The 20855-nt window shown below is 39.3% G+C and overlaps 1 protein-coding gene across 1 annotated transcript in view; it reads right to left on the minus strand.

The window, feature by feature from the left end:
• LOC139720958 (DNA polymerase epsilon catalytic subunit A-like) overlaps window positions 1-20855 on the minus strand; it is a 68402-nt gene that overhangs the window by 27604 nt on the left and 19943 nt on the right. Inside the window, exons 21-36 of the mRNA XM_071632287.1 lie at window positions 20479-20636; window positions 19178-19373; window positions 17974-18099; window positions 15019-15210; window positions 14351-14431; window positions 13776-13895; window positions 12548-12790; window positions 10916-11122; window positions 10042-10177; window positions 8055-8151; window positions 6765-6903; window positions 6007-6113; window positions 2463-2591; window positions 1530-1611; window positions 718-802; window positions 284-444 (exon numbers count right to left, since the gene is read on the minus strand). Coding sequence (XP_071488388.1) covers window positions 284-444; window positions 718-802; window positions 1530-1611; window positions 2463-2591; window positions 6007-6113; window positions 6765-6903; window positions 8055-8151; window positions 10042-10177; window positions 10916-11122; window positions 12548-12790; window positions 13776-13895; window positions 14351-14431; window positions 15019-15210; window positions 17974-18099; window positions 19178-19373; window positions 20479-20636 — 2259 coding nt within the window. The remainder of the gene's footprint in view (window positions 1-283; window positions 445-717; window positions 803-1529; window positions 1612-2462; window positions 2592-6006; window positions 6114-6764; window positions 6904-8054; window positions 8152-10041; window positions 10178-10915; window positions 11123-12547; window positions 12791-13775; window positions 13896-14350; window positions 14432-15018; window positions 15211-17973; window positions 18100-19177; window positions 19374-20478; window positions 20637-20855) is intronic.

A 20855-nucleotide genomic window follows, 5' to 3' on the forward strand; every position in this document is an offset into this window, starting at 1 on the left:
AATGAAAACAGAATTATTACCCAATCCCCCTAAATCCCTATTGTGTCAGCATGGCTGTCCTGCTAGAATGAGGCTCATTGCCAAGCCTCAGTGGGCTTGCTAACATTACAAAGTCTAGGTGCACTTTGGATGGATTACTAAATGCTGCTGAAAAAGCTCGGCAAATGAAGCTACAATTGTACACTGTAAGTGCCTGGGCATGTAAAGGGGTTAACTGGTTGAAAAACTTTGTAATTTTGTAACTTTCGAAACGTTCTCCCGTCCAAAAAAGAATCAAGCATACCAGGAGGAGAAAGTCTGCATTGAGGTAGTGCTGCAGCAGACGACGTGAACCCTGCCGCTGCCAGTCCAGCACACTGTACACACTGTCGCTCTCGGCGACGTGAAGCCTGACTAGTGGGAAGTCGTCGAGGGCGGGGATACTTCGCACCAACTCCCCATTGCCTGAAAAGTGATGTACCAAAAAAAAAAAAAAAAAAAAAATGGAGTATGCTACAATGCTACAAACCTTGTAAACAACATTGCAGTATTTTGAGGGCTGGAAAGGTGTTTTTTTTTTGTAGAAAAACATAATGATTACTTTTACTGCAGTACTTGTGTGCAGTAAACACTGCAAAATATTTTTAAAATTTTGTGCTAATGTTAATTCAACTGTAATTGGCTATAGACAAATCCAAACTGAAGTACTGAAGCGAAAGAAAGAATCTAGAAACCTACTTGATGACGACTGGACAGCAATGAACGTTGGGCCTCTCTTCTCATCCTTGAAAGCCAGTAGCAGCCGATGGATGATTCGATACGCCTGTCACAAGAGTCAAATTGGCAACAATAATCATATTGGAACATTGCTAAATTTAGGATACGTACATCATCACTGATTTCTACAATATTTCAACAAGTATCAATGCTATACTGAGAAAATTAATGGATAGAAATCTCCCCCATGAAATTTTGAACATACAGACGTTGTCAGTGGCTTATTTTTTTGAACTACAATGTACATGTAAGTGTCATTTACAGCCATTTATTTTTCTATGCATTCTAACTCACAATCAAAGTCAGCAAAGGACAGGAAAATATTTCAAAGAAAGAAAGAAAGTGGTTTTCCAAGAGTATTTCATAACATATACTAACGCAGAATACAAAAGGTGAAAATGCTCAAGGTTGAAATGTTGTTGCAGTAGTCACAAGACAAATTCATAACCTTCATGGGTCTCCTGTCAGACTTTATATTGCTTAGACTTACATTTGTATGTACTAAGAAATTTACATTCAAATATCAAATGTTCTGTATGAACAATCACATGTTTATTTAATGTTACATACACTTTTGTCTTGTGCAGAGATCACGCAAATTGCTTGAAACTTAGCATTACGGTACTACTTATAGCCATGTTTGTTTTCTGTACTTATGCTACAAACAACCTGTTTGCCTTTTTTCAAGTCGTCCAGCTCTTCATCCTGTAATCAAATAGAGAGAGAGAGAGAGAGGGACAGAGAGGAATGGGGGAAACAAAAAGACTGGAAACCTTTTTCATGTCCTTCTCCACCATCACATCAAACGTATGTTCCTCTGGAGGAAGGAGTTCAGTCTCACTGCCTCTTTCAGCCCTGCAAAGGTAAACAGAGTAGAATTGTGACCTTTGACCTCATCTCACTCAGTACTTGTAGCTACATCCACACATGTCAATAAAAAAAAAACCCCAAAAACCTCCAGCTTGTATACTGCAAAACGAGATAGGTTCGCGTGCATTTTAATTTTGTGAATTTCGCGAGAGCAAGATTCACAAATTCACAAGATTCACAAGTTCTTGTCTACACTATGTGCATTGAATGTTAGAGACAACTCACAAAAATTTCATGCCGCGAAAATATTGTTTTACAGTAACCATTATGCATATCCAATCTATCCTGATGTGAGTGTAAAAATCTGAAAAAAAAATAATCATAATAATCATAAAAGCTATTATTAGTCTTGTTTAAGGTTTACACTTTGTTCATTCAATATGTACACCTTAGCATCACAGTGTGCAGAGTTACAACCAAAAGGTAGAATGATGTAAATGAGATTAAGAACTAAAGAGCCAGATATATACAATGTTCACTGGAGGAAAAGATCGATAAAAAGAATAACAAATTTTTATCATGTGCAAGACGAAAATTACATATCTTTTTTTTTCTTCTCAAAACAAGCCATTGCATTCAAACTTGCAATAGGTTTTTAAATACCTTGTGGAATTCTGAACTGTAGACAGAAACTAATAAAACTGACTGCAAATTCTCATCATTGTCTTGAGAAGAACAAGCTCACTATAGCGACAGTGATAAACTAGACCCTTCAAAAGTGAGATGCGCCCTTCTGACACCGACTTTGCTAAAATCACAGGGTAGAACTAATTTGCGTTGTTACACAACAATCCCAGACTATGATATGACACTTAATGGGCGAAATGTAGACTTACTTTGCTTGTCGCTCATTCTGGTACATGGAGTTGAGGTTGGGCATCTGGTTGGTGCGCACCGTATCCACGGCAATCACCGTCGCCTTCGGTGAGGTGGAGAAGAACAATCCCATCATGCACTTGGAACCCCTGCAGAATTCACACAATGGTAGAAAAAAACAAAACAAGGCTTTATACAGCTATTCTATGCTAAGAAGCATCAAAACTTTATACTGTCCATCTGGATAACACAATCATTTCCTGCTGTAATTGGATACTGTAAATTTCCATATTTTTGCACGATTAATTTTTCGCACTGAGTGGCTACAAAACATATTTCGGGGTTCTTGAAATCACGTTGCATGATTATCAACCCATTTCAAATGAGTAGAGAAAATTGTGAAGATTTTTACACGGGTTTTAGAATTTGCGCTAGCCAGAAATAACGTGAAATACACGAAAATGAACGTACCACAAAAAATTTATGTGTCTTTATAGTATACCAATGGTTGCCTCCTAATAGTAAATAGTATACAAATAATTCATGAGTTGTGAGTGCATCAGGGCACGAATATCGCACGAGGCGCGAGATAAGCCACTGGTCTATTCAACAAGTAGACCAGTGGTGAATCTCGCGCCGAGTGCGATATTACGTGCCCCAATGCACGAACAAAATCATAAATCATTCGTTTTATACAACACCTTGTCCACAATCACAGTTATACTAAATTAGTGACCGCCAACTCATGAAGGCCCAAAAATAAATGTAACAATTAGGCCGAGAATTGTAAACCACCCTGTGTACTGCTTTCCAACACTCATCATCATTCGACCACACAGTCACAAGAATCACAAACTCTGCAGGGTCTATACCCATTCTACACTAACGTTAGATCGAGTTAGGCCTGACTGTTAGGCCGATCTGAGATGTCGGTAGATCTAGTAGTAGGTCTAGACTTTGTCTATTTCCGAAAATGATTTTGTTTAAAAACACAGAAAAATAATCAAATTACGGTTTCTCAACTTGAAATGAAGTCTTGATTTTTGGGATCACTGTGGTCCACGTAGCAGATCAGAGACAAAAGTAACTAGAAATGTCGCTATGGCGACTGGTATGCCTCCGCCATAATGCACGATTCTCCTAATAGGTCTATAGTACATGTGGACAATGTGTGATTACATTTTCACAAAACTGGCAAAATATCAAAATGACATGTTTGTCACAAATGCATCAAATGTTTACCTTCCTTGACCTATGTTTAATTGGATGAATAGGAGAGCATGTACTTTAACTTCGACTTTGACCCTTTCATAAGTTTACGCACTTGAGTAATTTTCAAGGTATGGAGAAAAAGTGCAATTTCTGTATTGAACAGTAAATTGTTATCATTTTCATCTGGCCTTTGATTCATAAGAGAATCACTGTCAGGCAGAACATACATAAATATGTACTAAGTTTAAAGATTACTTGAGCCGCTTCCGAGATATGGAAAAAGTAGTGAGTTCAGCACTTTCACTTGATCTTTGACCTTTTGACCTTTGACCTTCTTGGCAAAAAAAAAAATCCCAGAGAATCTCTAGTGGGTAATATACATGCATACATTAAGTTTAAAAAAAATAATCCTGCTGGCATTGCATAAATATAAGGAAAATAGTAAAATTTCAAAATATTGCCCTTGACCTTTGACCCCTGACCTTTGACCCCATAAACCCCAAATTCCCTAGCTAACAACTGACAGTCAGTACATGCATGTATACTTTGTTCCATAAAGATACTTTGAACAATTTCCAAGATACAGAGAAAAAAGTGAAATTTTAACATTTTACTTGACCTTTTGACCTTTGACCTTTTGACCTCATGACCCCAACCTTTCACCAAAGAATCTTAATTGGGTAATACATGTATACACTAAGTTTCAAGAAAATATCTTCAGGCATTGCATAGATATGGGGGAAATAGTGCAATTTTAAGCATTTGACCTTGACCTTTTGACCTTTGACCTTGAGCATGTGCACCCAAAAGTTGATAGGCACAACTTCACCCCCTAATACACATACATGCCAAGTTTCATTAGTCTACCTCAAAAGGTTTTGATAGTTACCCTGTCCACAAAATTCATTACGGACGGACGGAAGGACGGACGGACGGAAGGACGGACGGACGGACAGACGAACGGACGGAAGGACGGACGGACGGACGGACAACCCGAAAACATAATGCCTCCGGCACCACTTCGTGGCGGAGGCATAAAAACACAGCAGTAGGCGTAAAGACCGCAATACATGCAACTAGCTAGGTAAGGTAGCTGCGCGTACATAAGGTTGCAGTACTCCGCCGCGCCTGGTCTGTGAGACTTACCGGCAGCGCAGCGCAGCCGGCCAGCACGTAGTTTGCTGGCGCTTTGCTAATGTGAGCCACAGAACTCTTCTGTATGAGCGGCCGTGCAATAGTATACAAATAGTGAATGGTCACGAGTGCAATGGTACGAGATTTCGCACGAGGTGAAAGATAGAGGCGCTCTATTCAACGAGGCGAAGCCGAGTTGAATAGTGCGCCTCATCTTTCACCGAGTGCGAAATCTCGTTCCATTGCAACGAGTAAAGACCATACACTATTTGATTTATACAACGTCCAAGTAGATCTTTTTGGTCTAAGTAGGCCTAGAAGTCTATATATGTATGAAATATATAGCCATACTTACATGTGGATCCACTGCAATTCTCTTTCTGGCTTGTGCAATCAGTGTAGATACAGGTCACAGCTATAGTAGCGCTCATACACGTACACTTAGCACTACGTAGGCCTACGTATGCGCATGCATGTACCGCACACGTACACTGCGCTAGCTGCATGCGATCCTCAATATGCAACACACAGTACACACAGTACCGTACAATTTCTCGAACCGTGGAATAGAACGAAAAAATCGAACCAAGTTGCACGCAAAAATAGAACCAAAATTGCACGGCGCGTTGAATGGAGTACTTATTGAATATCACGTCACCAACAATCCTCCAATCAAATTACAAGGATCTACTTGGACGTTGTATAATAGCCCCCTGCGAAGCCGTGCTATAGTACCTGCGAGCCGTGCAATAGGCCGATGCCAGGGGCCTATTGCATGGCTGTCACTATCAATGAGTTTGATAGGTACTTTTTATTGAATGTCATGTGACATGTTCTTGGCCAATCACAATTCGACATCATTCTGAGGTGTTGCATAATAAGCACTGTCCTTCAAGAGGGCCGTGCAATATTCAGTACAACAGCTCTGCCAGGATGTCGTTTTCTACACCCAGGTTTAAATGGAAAACGTAAGGGTAACACATCTTGAATAAGAGAGGCGGAGGAAGAAGAGGAGGAGGAGGAGGAGGAGGAGAAGAAGAAGAAGAAGAAGAAGAAGAAGAAGAAGAAGAAGAAGAAGAAGACAAAGAAAAAGAGGAGGAAGAAGCAATAAAAAAAGACGAAGAATAAGACCAAGAAAAAGAAGATGGAGAAGAAGAAGAACAAAAAAAAGAGAAGATGGAGAAGAGAAAATGAAGGAGAAGGAGGAGGATAACTCACACAACATTGTGGTAGAAATAGATCCGTCGCAGACTTCCTACAGGCAGGTACTGAAACTGGGCGAGTGTCTTGAACTCCAGCTGACTGAGGTCAAAGGTCTCCATGTCCTGCGGCAGAAAAAGTATGAGTGATTCATTTCGTTTGCATGTGTCATACTATGATAAACATTCACATATATAGTCTGGATAACTTTGTGTGACTGATGACAACAGACATTAGCAATATGACTCCTTTGGTATGTTACCTTCAAAATCATTCCAAAGCTAATCACTAACATTGCATTCTTATATCTTTTTGTCCAATATGAGACAGGAAAAGAAAGGGAAGGCAAAATACGCATTAATATTGCCCTCCTTAACAGCAGGAGGCTATATTTTCATTATAATTACTCCCCCCCAAAATGCACTTTGAAATACCTGTTACCTGTTGGCAAGAATTCTGTATGTTGCCCTGGTGTCAAATGAGAGTGCCAAACAGTTTCTGTAACGTTTTCAACCCGTTGAGGATGGTTTGATATTGCTACAACACACATTTCCCATAGACGCCTGCCCGAGTATACTCGGGACTCGTCCTCAACAGGTTATCACCCCTCTAATGAGGTAATGACCAGATATCATATAAATGCAGGCACTATATGCACCATCATTGCTCTTCAAAACAGCGAAGTGAACTATCTGTCACCTACAACCAATAAAATTGTATAATGCCTTCCAGGCTAACTCAAAGGCAATATACCACAGAGCTTTAAGTGATCTTACCCCTCCAAGGAGATACTTGGCGTACTGCCGGTTCACTGTACAGATGCACCCGAGCTTCATCAGGGCCCTGAACTCCAGGGGGATCTGCGTCTCGTACACACCCTCAATGTCTGGGGCTGCCAGGTCTGCCGTCAGCTCACTGGAAGGAGAGATATCGAAAGGGGCGGATCCATGTCATCACATACGTATATCTGGCAAAGTCTTTTGTTGTTGTTGTTGTTGTTCCTATTCCTCTAATAAAATGCAGATCAACTTGCCTAGTTGTTCCAATAAGCTGAGTATTACTGGAGAGTTATCATAGGTTCATGTTATGTTCCCAAAGGCAAAGGCAATCATGTTCAGGCCAGTGTGGGCAAATGGACATGAGACAATGCAGAGGACAGGATGGACTTTAAAAAAAAAAAAAAAATTTGCTGAGACAATCACAGTGCAAATGATAAACCTTGTAGGCCTAACTAAGACAGAGTGAGCGAAATGATACTGCATCTGCAGTGTGGCGAGAGAAGACCAAGCTGTAAAGAACGAAGGCCAAAAATGTAAACACAGAGAAAGCACGGTCAAAATCCAACGGCCCTGCCATGGCCACCAGGAACATAGTGCCTGGCTTGAGCCATGATGGGTACAAATTGTTTCTTCTTTTTCCAGAATTTGAGCAAAGGGAATACTTGGACTAGATTTTCATCCTGCTCTCTGCAAAAGAAGTGATGTAAAGTACAGTTGAACCTCTCGTATCCAGACAAGTCGGGACCGGGGCTCATCCGGATAAGGGATTTGGCCGGATACGGGAGACTCAATGCTTTATACATGTACATATACACTGTACATACACAATGTATGTACTGATGTAGCCCATTGTAGTACCACATGTAGTAATGTGTATACTGCAACCTTTTCATTGTTACACTCAGTAACAGACCCCAAAATAGAGGTTCGTGTTTGCAAGAATGAAATCATTTTCTTTTATAAATTCGATTGGATGATTTACCTAAATAATTATTAAGAAATGTATCAAGTTTATGTAATTCATGTGTGTTTGTGTAGGAGTTCTCAAGGAGTTGGGAATCCCCCTTTCCTCCCGTAATTATTAAAAAACAATCACGGCGAGATTGCGTCTGTATAATAGAGAGATCCGGATAAGGGGAGGCCGGATAAGAGAGGTTCAACTGTATTATAAAAACAGACTGAGGGTATTAAAATAAATGCCATCTTTGACTGGTATCTTTGAGAAACCGTCAAAAAAAAATTGAAGATCTCCAAAATTCTCTGGAAGCAGCAAGACAAGAGACTCACTTTGCGTGTTGACGATAGAGGTCCTCCGGAACGGTGTACTGGTAGAGGTTGAGGACTGGGTTGGATCTGGGTAGAGTGCGGGTCACTTTCTTCCACACTTGAGACAAAAATTCAACAACAAACCATTGCAAATGGTAATTGACAGTATTTACATGACCATCACACAACATTTTATCTTCACAATACTGCAGTCAGTGTTGATTATTTCATGAGAATGCTGCACAAATCATTATTAAGGATTATTCTGATTGAACTCAATTTGCCAATCTTTTAAACAAAGAATTTGTTTGAGGAAAATCTAACCATAGTCAAACAATCCTGCCTGATTTGACAGGTGCCATAAATTCAACCACTTTATAACACCTCTACAAAAATCAATGCATTGAGTTTGTACTACATGCAAGTAATTTTTTCGTCATATTTTGAACAATGACAACAGAAAACTGAACTCAAATCGTCTCAAATTGTTCGGAGTCAAAAAGAAAAAAAACAAGGAAAAGTAGAAATTACGCGGTGCGTAATATATGTCCCCGCCGGAAGTAGCATTTAGTAGCAAAATGTACAATATAGGTAAAAAGATCAAGGTCAAAGGTCAAAGAAGTGAAAGGTCAAAATTCTGTGTAGAAGTTTTGAAGCCCTCACCTAGTGCCATCACATAAAGCAAACGGAATCGAAATCGGGTTAGAAATGACGAAGGAGTAGCATTTTGTAGCCAATGTACAATATAGGTCAACAATCAAGGTCAAAGAAGTCAAAGGTCAAAATTCTGTGTAGAAGCTTTGAAGCCCTCACCTAGTGCCATCACATAAAGCAAACGGAATCAAAATCGGGTTAGAAATGGCGAAGGAGTAGCATTTGGTAGCAAAATGTACAATACAGGTCAAAAATCAAGGTCAGAGGTCAAAGAAGTCAAAGGTCAAAATTCTGTGTATAAGTTTTGAAGCCCTCACCTAGTGCCATCACTTAAAGCAAACGGAATTGAAATCGGGTTACAAATGGCGAAGGAGTAGCATTTTGTAGCAAAATGTACAATATAGGTCAAAAATCAAGGTCAAAGGTCAAAGGTCAAATTTCTGTGTAGAAGTTTTGAAGCCCTCACCTAGTGCCATCACATAAAGCAAACGGAATCGAAATCGGGTTAGAAATGGCGAAGGAGTAGCATTTTGTAGCCAATGTACAATATAGGTCAAAAATCAAGGTCAAAGGTCAAAGAAGTCAACGGTCAAAATTCTGTGTAGAAGTCCTGAAGCCCTCACCTAGTGCCATCACATAAAGCAAACGGAATCAAAATCGGGTTAGAAATGGCGAAGGAGTAGCATTTTGAAGCAAAATGTACAATATAGGTCAAAGGTCAAGGTCAAAGGTCACAACTGAAATTCTGTGTACAAGTTTCAAAGCTCCCATGTAGTGCTATCATATAAAGCAAACAGAATCAAAATCGGGTTAGAAATGGCGAAGGAGTAGCATTTTGAAGCAAAATGTACAATATAGGTCAAAGGTCAAGGTCAAAGGTCACAACTGAAATTCTGTGTAGAAGTTTCAAAGCTCCCATGTAGTGCTATCATATAAAGCAAACAGAATCAAAATTGGCTCATAAATGACAGAGAAGTAGCAAATTGAACATTTTGATCACACACAGACGCACGGACGGACGGACAGACGGACGGACACACAGACACACACACGTACGGAGCCCGTTTCATAGTCCCCTGCTCGAACTCGTTCGGCGGGGACAAAAATCACTGAGATGAATATTTGCTACTGCTCCTTCCCACTTTCATTTTTTTCCCCCCACTGGATAATGAATTGGTAATCATCAGTAGAATCACATGAAATATAAAGTAACACCACAACATAAGGTGCAAAAAGAAAGTCACACTTTCTTCACAGCTGTGCTCTCTCTTCATAAAGGAATGCATACATCACAGTTTGGAAAACACTGGAATAATCATGACAAGTGGCTATAAACTTGTCCCTGTATTCTCACTTGCGCCCTCGTTGCTGTCCTTTGGCGTCTTTTGATTGACGTAAAAGATGCGAGGGACCATCAGCTTGACGTGGTGGAGGTCGGAGCCAATCAGGGCCCAGAGTTTGAAGAGACCGGGATGACTCGTCTCCATGATCTGTTGGCAGCAAATGAAACAGAAAGACAGACAGACAGACAATCAGACAACACAAAATTCACACTTGTAACAGATCTGGGCCGTGCAGCTGTTCATAAAGTTACGCATGACTTTAGGAGCAACTGGCATATCAAGTGCCAAAATGTGCGCAACTTTTTTTTTTCCTTACGTTTTCACAATGTACAACTGTATGTGAATATTTCATCTATATTGGGGCAAAAATAAACTTTAAGCTAAAAGCATGTGTCAACAAATAAGAATAATCATCATCTGCAAATTTCAACTTTAGCTGTTGAAATTAACAATGATTAGGAAACCCACTTGGCTTGCCATATTTAAGTCATTCGTAAAGTCGTGCGTATCTTTACGACCAGCTTTATGAAACTGGGCCCTGGAAGAACAGCTGTGTGCCACTTCACATGATAAAGAAATAGATGTACATGGAGACATAGTAATAGAAACACATGCATGAACAGACAATATTACTTTATGAGCTGTGTTCAAATCTAGTCTGATGAAAGAATATAATGTTGGAAAAATCTGCTAGGAAATGGACTTTATCAAATTTGACAACCACATTATTTTTGTGACAAATGCGCTAATCCTCTGCATGCCACATTCATTTCCTCTCCATAGGTTAGTGTGTGACATTTGAATCACTGGCACAGGAAGGCTTAAGTGGGAACAAAGCTGGTACAAATTTCAGTGTGGTGGCACAACCATCAGTAGGTCACTCACCTGAATGATCTGCCACGGCTGGTCAAGCATGGTCTTGGCAGTGCGGCGGAAGAAGCTGCCCAGCCCCGTGCTGGACAGCGCCCTCACGACCCCGCCGCCGACGTCCATCCCGCCGGAATCCACTCGTCGGCGCTTGCGCTCTCGTCTCTGTCTGGCCTGCAGCGCCCACTTCTGCTTGTGGTACGACACCCACTTCTGGAGGTGCTTCTGTAGATTTCAAGAAGGGAGATGCGTAAAATGTGTTTTTTTTTTTACAGCCAAGCAAAAGCCCTTTTTATTCTAATAAATCAGCATCTGTTCTATGTTCTCATATATGTGACCCGCTACAACAAAAGGATCCTAAAGTCGCTGACGGGTTAGCCGAGAAATTCGAGTTTGAAGTAAGATTACCAAAATCTGTCAAAACGTTCGGATTTCTGTTTTTAACATAATTTTGTAGTCTACTGTATCTCCAATCATCTATCGAAATTTCGAAGCTAAATGATCAAAGGATAGGCCTGAAAATAGCATTTTTCTGGGCCATGCTCGGCTCACCCGTCAGCTACTTTAGGATCCTTTTGTTGTAGCGGGTCACATATTGTTGCTCATTTGTTGATATAAGCAAAGTAGTCACAAACTTCATTTTGAGTGTTTTTACTACAAATGTATAATCAATTAATTTATTTTAACTCCATCTTAGGAACCTTCGTGAGGACTTGAGTCCTTTTGCCAGAAATCATGAACTAAGTAACATTTTTATTTTCCTATTTTCTAAATACCATCATGCAATTAGCATTAAGTATTACTTCATCTTACAAAAAGTAAATCTTTGTAGAACAGGATACTCAAAAGAAAGAACGGACAACTGCTCTACCAGTATGGAGTTTGTACACACGTTTTACAGAAATTATGTAGCTGAACAAGTATTGAGAAATGCTTTTATTTTATACTTTTTATTCTGAATCCATCCATAAACAGGATCACACCTCAAAACAATATCCTAGTTATACATTATGAATTATGAATGGTCTATTTAGGACTAGCTAATTTTGACGTAACATGTATTTCCTATACACCTGCTCGAGTATACAGTTCGACCTCGATTATCCGGCCATGTCAGGACCGGCGCTCATCCGGATAAGCGAATTGGACGGATATGGGAGACACAATGTTAATATATATAGCTGCCGTCCAAGCTGCCGTCCCAGTGCACTGGCAGCTAGGCAGGTAGCGTACCCCGCAACGGTGGTGACGACTACTTACTTTTACGATGATAATGTGGTGTGAATTTATGTTAGTTCTGTCGGGAGTATTGTAGGTACTGTAAATTGTGTGAGTTTTGTAGAAATTCCAATTGAGTTGAAAGTCATTGTTTTTTCTCAATTTTTGGATTAAAAAAAGTCCTTCACTGCGTGAACGCATCCGGATGACAGAGATTTCCGGATAAAAGGAGGCCAGATAATTGTGGTCGAACTGTACTCACAAATAGTCTTTAACCCGTTGAGGATGGGCTGATTTTCCTACAACACGCATTTCCCATAGACACTTGCCCGAACATACTCGGGACTCGTCCTCAATGGGTTAACGGGTTGAAGTGTTTTAAATTCATTGCCCAAAAAACAAACAAACAAAAAGCAACATTGACGTTCTCACCCTCTTTCTCCCCATGGAAGGAGCGGGACCCAAAACATCTTCCCAAGACTCAGTCAGGGCCTCTGCACTGTCGATACGCCCTTTCCCTCCATCCTCCCGTTTCCTCTTGGTTGCTATGGCAACACCCTTGGGAGACTTCTTGGCCCCGGAGGGCCTCCCAAAATCCTCCATGTCGGCAACGCTGGCCTCTGGTGCTTCGTCGACAGTGGATGAGATGGGCTCGGAGTCTGGCTCGGGTCGGCTCTGCGATGGGAGTAAAAAGTTTGAAATCTGTTGTTAGCTTTGTTGACTTACTTCTATAGAGTACCTAAGTGATGATTTCATATACTGTAAAACGAGGAATGCTCACATGCACTTTAATTTCGCGAATTTTGCGAGAGCCAACATTTTAGAAATTAAAATGCACGCAAAAGTTCTTGTCTACACTACTGTATGGGTTGAATGTCAATGACAATTTGCGAAAATTTTATGCTGCATAACTATCTTGCCTTACGGTATCTTTCATTTAACTTGAATAGTGCTGGTTCCAAACAAAATATCCTTGCACAAGGTTTCAGACAACAGGCTGGAACCAGGTATGAAGAGCATTGTTGTAGCAATTGTTCTGTTTGCAGATATACAATATACGTCAGGTTGATTAAAACCAGAGTCCATGGCAATGAATGGCTATGACATCACACTTAAAGACATAATTTACCATTTGCAGATGAAACAAAATCCCAGCATTAGTGGTTCTAAAATGTGAGTTAGGGATAGAAACAACCACTGTAAAGATTTTGAATTGGTAAAATCAATGTTAAGTATACAAAATGTGAACAATTGTTATAATAGAAATGTTTCCACACTAAACCATCTACAGTTATGGTTTATTGAGAAAAATACAGGTATTTCTTTATATTTTAGGTTTTATTACAAAAATTTTATATGATAGGATGTTTTGTGGGACAACAGACCTACACATTTAAATGTCATATCTTGAAAATTATTAAAATCACTGTTCCCAAAGGTGAACAGGACCTGTAAATACTCTATAGACTGGAATGCTTGACATATTCCATTATGTACAATGTAGTCTGAATATTTAACACCCTACTGACAATATAATCATACTGTATATACAGGTGTAGGCAGCTACTTTACAGACTACAATTCCCATTCGGAAGGCATGATTGGTCAGTGAAGAGGAAGGTGTCTGCCAATCAGCCGAGTTGTGGGCGTGGCTTCCCACCTGTTTGGGTTTCCTGATGAACATCTCACTGATCTTCTGTTGCTTGAAGACGTCATTCTTTTCACACAGCTTCTTGTGCAACCAGTCGGGGTGGGCCACCCTGGGAACGGGATTCGAAACCTGTTTTGGCGGAATAGCAGACATTGACATAAAAACTCTACCCAAATTTCATGTAAGGAAAGAAATTAATCAATGGGAAACGTGAATTCCATACCATAAAGCATAGTGTCAAATGATGCATTACAAGGTAGGCCTATCTCCCAAAACAGGGACCAATTTTCAAGAATTATCATTAATTGCATGCCACCTACTCAGGTGGGAAACAAAGAAATGTAGTCAACTGCATAATCATTCAATTTTGAAGGCAAAATATCCTAGACCGCAAAAGTGTTTAAAAAAAAGAAGGAAAAACTGCATGTACTAAAGCGTAGTTAACCAAATTTCAGAAGAAATATACTTTTCATTTCAAAAGCAGATTCTTATATTTGTCTATAAAAAAAAACCAACAACCTTGAAATCATTAAAACAAATACAAGTTGGCAGCTTCATATACGTAACAACTGTTTTGTTCCTACCTGTTGAAGAGCAGCAGGGATGGTAATGATCTTCTGAATGCAGCTACCCAACCTCTCTATGTAGTAATTCCAGTCAAGGATCTGTGGACAGAAGGCAAAGAACCATAATTAGAACATGAACATGAACATGAAACCATCTATGAATAAACAATGTTATAGTACCTGCACTTGGACCTTAAATTACACCACTTCCAAAACAGCCTCTGTCCAACCTTATTCTGGGACTGCAACGCATGAGCATTTGTGGAAACCACAAGTTTTTCAAAGACATTTAAAGTCTTAGGCAAAGGTATAGAGAAAATTGAAAGCTTTGCTTTGGATGTAATTTTTATGACACAGCCATGGCTCTGCCACATTCAGTGAACCGTAGCATATTGCAACTTATTGATCAGTTTGTACAAGGCAGTGCAGTCAAGCAAAATATGCAAAGTTAGCAAACTTGAGTCGGGTGTGCAACATGCAGAACACACAGAGTTAAAGGTTATCAAAGGGCACTAATCAATATGTAGTGACCGTCGAAAAAACTCTAAGGCCTGAATTCGTTACTTCGTTACAAAATCAGCTATTTCATTGATGAAGACAAAATTTACGAAATGTTAACATTTCGTCGACAAAATGATCATTTCGTCAATGAAATTCGGGCCTAAGTGCTTGAGGGTCAGGCTTACAGTCCTGATGTCGTAATCCATCATGCCCTGGAATTTGAGCCATTTCTTGAGGTAGTGCTTCTTGATGCTCGGCTCCGCCTGGAAGATTGCCAATGGGATGGCACGCTCCGTCACTGGGGCGCCCTCTGGCTTCCGAGCGATGATAAACTTGCAGGCGAGTCCCTTGTCCTTCACCATCTGGTCTCCCAGAAACTGTTGATGGAAGGAAACAGAAATATTAATGTAAATTTTTGCGCATTTGGTGCAACATGAAATTGGTTAAAAAAATATAAGCACACAAACTTTTTGTTTGTTATAAGTAATCTTATTCTATATCATTGACTTTTTAATAAGGTAGGCATACAGTGCACTCCCATTACAATGAACACGGTTATAACAAAATTTCGTTATAATGAAGTAAAACTTCTGGTCCCAAAATTATCGTCATTAATGTCTATGGTACAAAATTCGCTTTAATATAACGAACACGGTTATAGCGAAATTTTCATTATAACGAAGTCTTTTCCGAGCCCCACGGACAAAGAAAAACAAAAGAAATGTGCTCCGTTATAACGAAATGCGGATCGCTTTCGAAAATACGTATCGGAACAAGCATGGGAGAACGCTTCACATCACGGTGTGTTCGCTCCGTGTGTCACGCACAGTTTCCGAGGGGAACTTGCAAAATTGTAATTAAATACAATAAATGTACAATAATCTGAAATTGAATAAGGTTCGTTTTATTGTTCCGAAGGTTCTTTATTACAAAACACACACAGATTCTGATACACCTAAATGTCCGTTAGTTCGGAAATGAAATAGGGTTTGTAATTGCTAACATTTTGGCGTTATTCCCAAGATTCGTTGTTAATAAGGTTTGTTAATCCGACAATAAATATTATTCTTATCAAACGACAGTTCGTTAGTCCGAAAATGATAGGAATTCCAAATGTCCGTTAATCGGAACATTAAAAAAAAGTTTCGCTCATCCAAAAGTGACAAAGGTGAGTTCACTAACAAAATTGTGGAATTGCAAACCTTATAATCGTCTGAAGATAACCGAACATTCGAATAACTAACCTTTCTCATTATTTTGACTAACAAACCTTCTTCGGAACAACGAACCTCATTTCATTTTCAGATAAAGAAAAAAAAAAAACCTTTGGAACAACGAAGCTTCGGAATAGTGAACCTTTTTCATTTTTTGATTTACAAACCCTCGGAATGACGGACCTCATTTCATTTTCCGATCGACGAACCTCCGGAAAACGAACAATATATTTATATCTAAATTATGAACTTATGGAATAACGAATCTTCAGAAGAGGTTTGTTCATATGAACAAACCTTTGGAATCCCGGGAATGGCGAAACTTCGGAATAAGGAGCCTTTGGAGTAACGAACTTTAGCAAGAAACGAACCTTTAGAATAGCGAACTTAACTGAATCCTTAGCCGTCATTTTCTATACATGTGTGACAATACAAACAATTTTATGCTCTCTTCAATGTAATATTCAAACGAAATTGAAAAGGTACCATCCCATTTCACATAGCTGCACAGTGTATGATGAGTATTCAACAAACAGAATATGACATGCATGGTTTCCTTGTTTTCGTTATTGTATTTGTTCGGCTATAACAAAATTTCGTTATAACGAAAGAAAACCTCCAGTCCGAGCATTTCGTTATAACGGGAGTGCACTGTATCATAGGGATATTGCTCTTGTGTCTGTTTTTGTTCTTGCTTTTGTTTTAAGGTTGTTGTTTTTTTTCCATTAGTGCCGTAGCCGCTAGCGTGAGTGAATTTGCAGTCGTAAAGTGGAACAGCTACAGTGTATCTTCTAAAGTAGTCCACGTATGTGGTACCAAAGCCCTTAACCACTGTGACAGGCTGTTTGAAGTGCTTGTTATATTGTCGTGACCATCCACAAACTTCGTCTTACTCTGCCGAATGTGAAAAATGACTCGTGCGAGAATTTCTGCTTTTACAGAAGTAGGAGATATACTGGAGTTTGACTCTCTGCCTCTGATAACTTGCATGCAGTGTCTATTTTCTTTCCTTGTGTGGTCATTACTGGTAAACTCCATAAATGACGTTTTCATCACAATGGGAAAACATCAGCAAATTTCAAACATTCCAAGATATGTACACATACATAAATATTAGGCACTAAACAGTAAGAGTGGTCTTGGCATTAAATTTGACTCTTTGTCTTTTTCTTGCCTGCAATGACTAAATATAACTACAGTACTCTCCGCGTAATCGGGTATCGCTTAAACGGGTACTCCGTTTAATTGGGTAGTAATGTCAAAATCAGTTCCAATGCACATTAAAATTACCTGATAATCGGGTTGCCTCTCCGCATAAATGGGTAGATAATTTTATTCTTATCTCGTTTCTACCCACATTTCATCGCATATATAACACTAAAAGTCTTTAAGAAATCACGAATGTCAAATTTTCCACGGCTAATCGCATTTCTCTGCTTAATTTGCAAAGCAGACCGATCATTTGGGGAGTGATTAAACATGAAAGCACGTGTACACGTACCGACTTGTCACACGTAAACGAACATTACACATGTAGCTGGCACTCACAATTGCATAGACAGACAGATGTTTAGTGCAGTGTACAATGCATGTACATGTACATACACATTGTGTGTGTCCATTGTGAATGAGCCGGGTTCTTCTGTTAACCGGGTACTCCGCTTAATCGGGTAAGAAACGCTCTGCCCGAGCCTACCCGATTATGCGGAGAGTACTGTATTTATCAGTTGTAAATATCTTCACGGCAAATGTATGCATTGTTCAATTTGTAAAAATCAAAACAAACAAATGAGCAAGTTTTACTCAAATACAGTGTATTAGTACTTCAGAAAGACATACACACAGTCACCCACCCACCCACCCACACACAATCATACATGTCACAACCAACATGTTCATAGATATCCATTTGCGTTGCACCGTTACCTCGGCTAGTCGTTTAGCCGTGCTAATGGATGTGGACTTCTGTTCTCCGTAATCCTCCAGCTTACGCGACATGCTGCGGTTCTCTGAGATCAGATCAAAGAGCTCAGAATCTGGCATGTCGACGGCCTGCAAAATGAAAACACAAAATTCCTGATAACTTATCGTCGCTGGGGTGACAAGACCTTGTATCTGCAATTTTGGTGAAAATGACTTTTTTGGATTAATGGTCAAATAATGGGTTAAGTGATGTCCTGTCCAAATTCCAACTGTCTTACTCCAAAAATGAAGCCACCACAGCATGTCAATGGAAAGGCTATCCCATTCGCCATAGTTCTTTGGCCGCCATGTTTTTTGGCTCTCCTGAACATTTGACATTTTGTAGATACGAGGTCTTTTGCTATGAAGGACTTTGCGGGTAAAGTTTGTGACAGCCTGACTGCAGTAAACTTAACAATATTCATTTTTTATTTGAATTCAATTTGACTTTGACATATGGCATCAAGGATTTGCAAGCCGTTTTGTGGAGAAACTAAGTCAAAAACTTTGATTTTCCATTTCACAGATCAGAATATTTCTGTACATAAATCTAACAAGAATACTTGTGTTCAATTGTCATGTTAATTCAGTACAGCAAAAAATCAGCAAAAAAATTTCACATCATGAAATATTCTACATCTGCAAAGGACAACATATTGTAAAACCAGAAATTTTCACCTGCACGAAACTTGCAAATTACACGAGGAGGCAAGATTCGTGAAGTTAAATGCACATGAAAGTGTTTGTCTACACAAGAATGCCAGCGGCGATTTGCGAAAGTTTCATACTATGAATGTTTCAGGTTTTACAGCACACACCCTCCCCACAAAAAATAAATAAATAAATAAGTAAATAAATGAATAAATAAATAAATGAATAAATAAATAAATACATGAATGAATATATGAATATATAAATAAACATTGACGCTTTATATACAGTTTTTTTTTAACAGTACACACCCTCCCCACAAAAAATGAATAAATAAATAAGAAATAAATAAATAAATAAATAAATGAATAAGTACACATGTAAATAAATAAAATAAATAAATGAATAAACAAAATAGATAAATACATTCATTGAGTAATAAATGAATAAATAAATAAACATTGACGCTTTATATACAGTTTTTGTATATGAAAGACAGATTGCTTTATCGGCCCACCTTGCTGTAGAGAACATCCAGCCAGTAGTCCGCTACCTTGGCGACCGCTGCGTAGCACTCATCCAACGTGACCCCCTTTAGGAAGGCTTCAAAGACGGAGGCTTGGAAGATTTTGATCAGCTGCAGTTCCCCGTTGCGCTTCACCTCAAAACCCTTCAGCTCCGCTAGCGAGCCATCAAAGTTGAAGACAGCGTACCTGTAGGGTCACAAAGAGACAATGGGATGCAGGTTTGTTTCTATAATCAAAGGATGCAAAGGGCTGTCAAGATTCACAGATTAAAATCAGGATTCTAATGAGATATCTGTGTGTTGCATGCAGCCCATAGGGAAACAATGATTACCAAATTAATAAGGAATTTATTATCATCTCATTTCAAGCCATGAAAAGATATCTTAAAGTTTTCAGGGAGCCTCTTGCAAAATAACAGGGACTCGGAAGCTCTGAAAGTATAGATTAGTAGGTGGATTGATTGATGGATAGATAGACACTAGATAGAGAGATAAAAAGAGCAAGGGTTGGATAGTTTTATGTGTGATAAACAGTGCAATTTTAGAGAAACAGATAAGGGGTAAAGCAAAATTGTTGAATGAACACAAGCTGAAAACACAGATGAATGAATGGGCTAATGAATGGGCTAATGAATGAATGAGTGAATGAATGAATGAATGAATGGTGAAAGAATATTGTGAATGCAGGGATAGATCAGATGAATAAACGGACTATGAGTACATACAGCTTACGTATAAGACAAATGTATACACCATAAATTTTGCAAGTCTACATTTTTCGCGAATCAGGAATTCAGATCAGATCAGATCAGATGAATGAATGAATGAATGAATGAATGAATGAATGAATGAATGAATGAATTCAATGAATGAACGAATGAATGAATGGTGAAAGAACATGATGAATACAGGGATAGATCAGATGAATAAACGGACTATGAGTACATACAGCTTACGTATAAGACAAATGTATACACCATAAATTTTGCAAGTCTACATTTTTCGCGAATCAGGAATTCCCGACGATTTCACAAGTGGTTAAATTTACGATCGTGGAGTCCTGTACTGAACGGAGAAGTGTACACAAGTATATCACCTTCATATCGGGATCAGGGTAAATATTTTCGCGTGTCTTTAATTTCGCGAATAGCCCCTGAGTCGCGAAATTCACGAAAATAAAAACCTCACAAAATATTTGGTGTATACAGTACGTAGATGGGTGGATTGTTCAATGGCTGAATTAAAAGATGGCTGGATGAAGGGAAGCACATAAGAAAAACAAACAATATTACCTCTTCTTGAGTTTCTTCCCCTCTTCTTTGGATGCCGGTAGGATCATGGCCAGGTACGGGCCGTCCACCTCAAAGAAGATGGAGTTCTCACTCCGGACCTCGTACGTCAGATTCATGGGGTCCACCAGCTCCTGGTACTGATCGTTTGTGTTGTAGTCCTGGAGAGAAAAGGGGGGTAGGTTGAAGAGGGCTTACAGACAGATCTCAAAGCATCTATCAACAGACAAACACATTGCCCCCCCCCCCCCAATCATTACATTATCTTTAATACCGTAAAATGAGCAATGTTTTTGTGCATTCTAATTTTGTGAAATTCACGAGAGCCAAGATTCATGAGATTTAAATGCACATGAAAGTTCCTGCCTACACTATGCTTT

The sequence above is a fragment of the Diadema antillarum genome, unplaced genomic scaffold (genome assembly GCF_040938485.1).
Source record: "Diadema antillarum isolate AM-2024a unplaced genomic scaffold, OU_Dant_1.0 scf00000135, whole genome shotgun sequence".
Lineage (NCBI taxonomy): Eukaryota > Metazoa > Echinodermata > Echinoidea > Diadematoida > Diadematidae > Diadema > Diadema antillarum.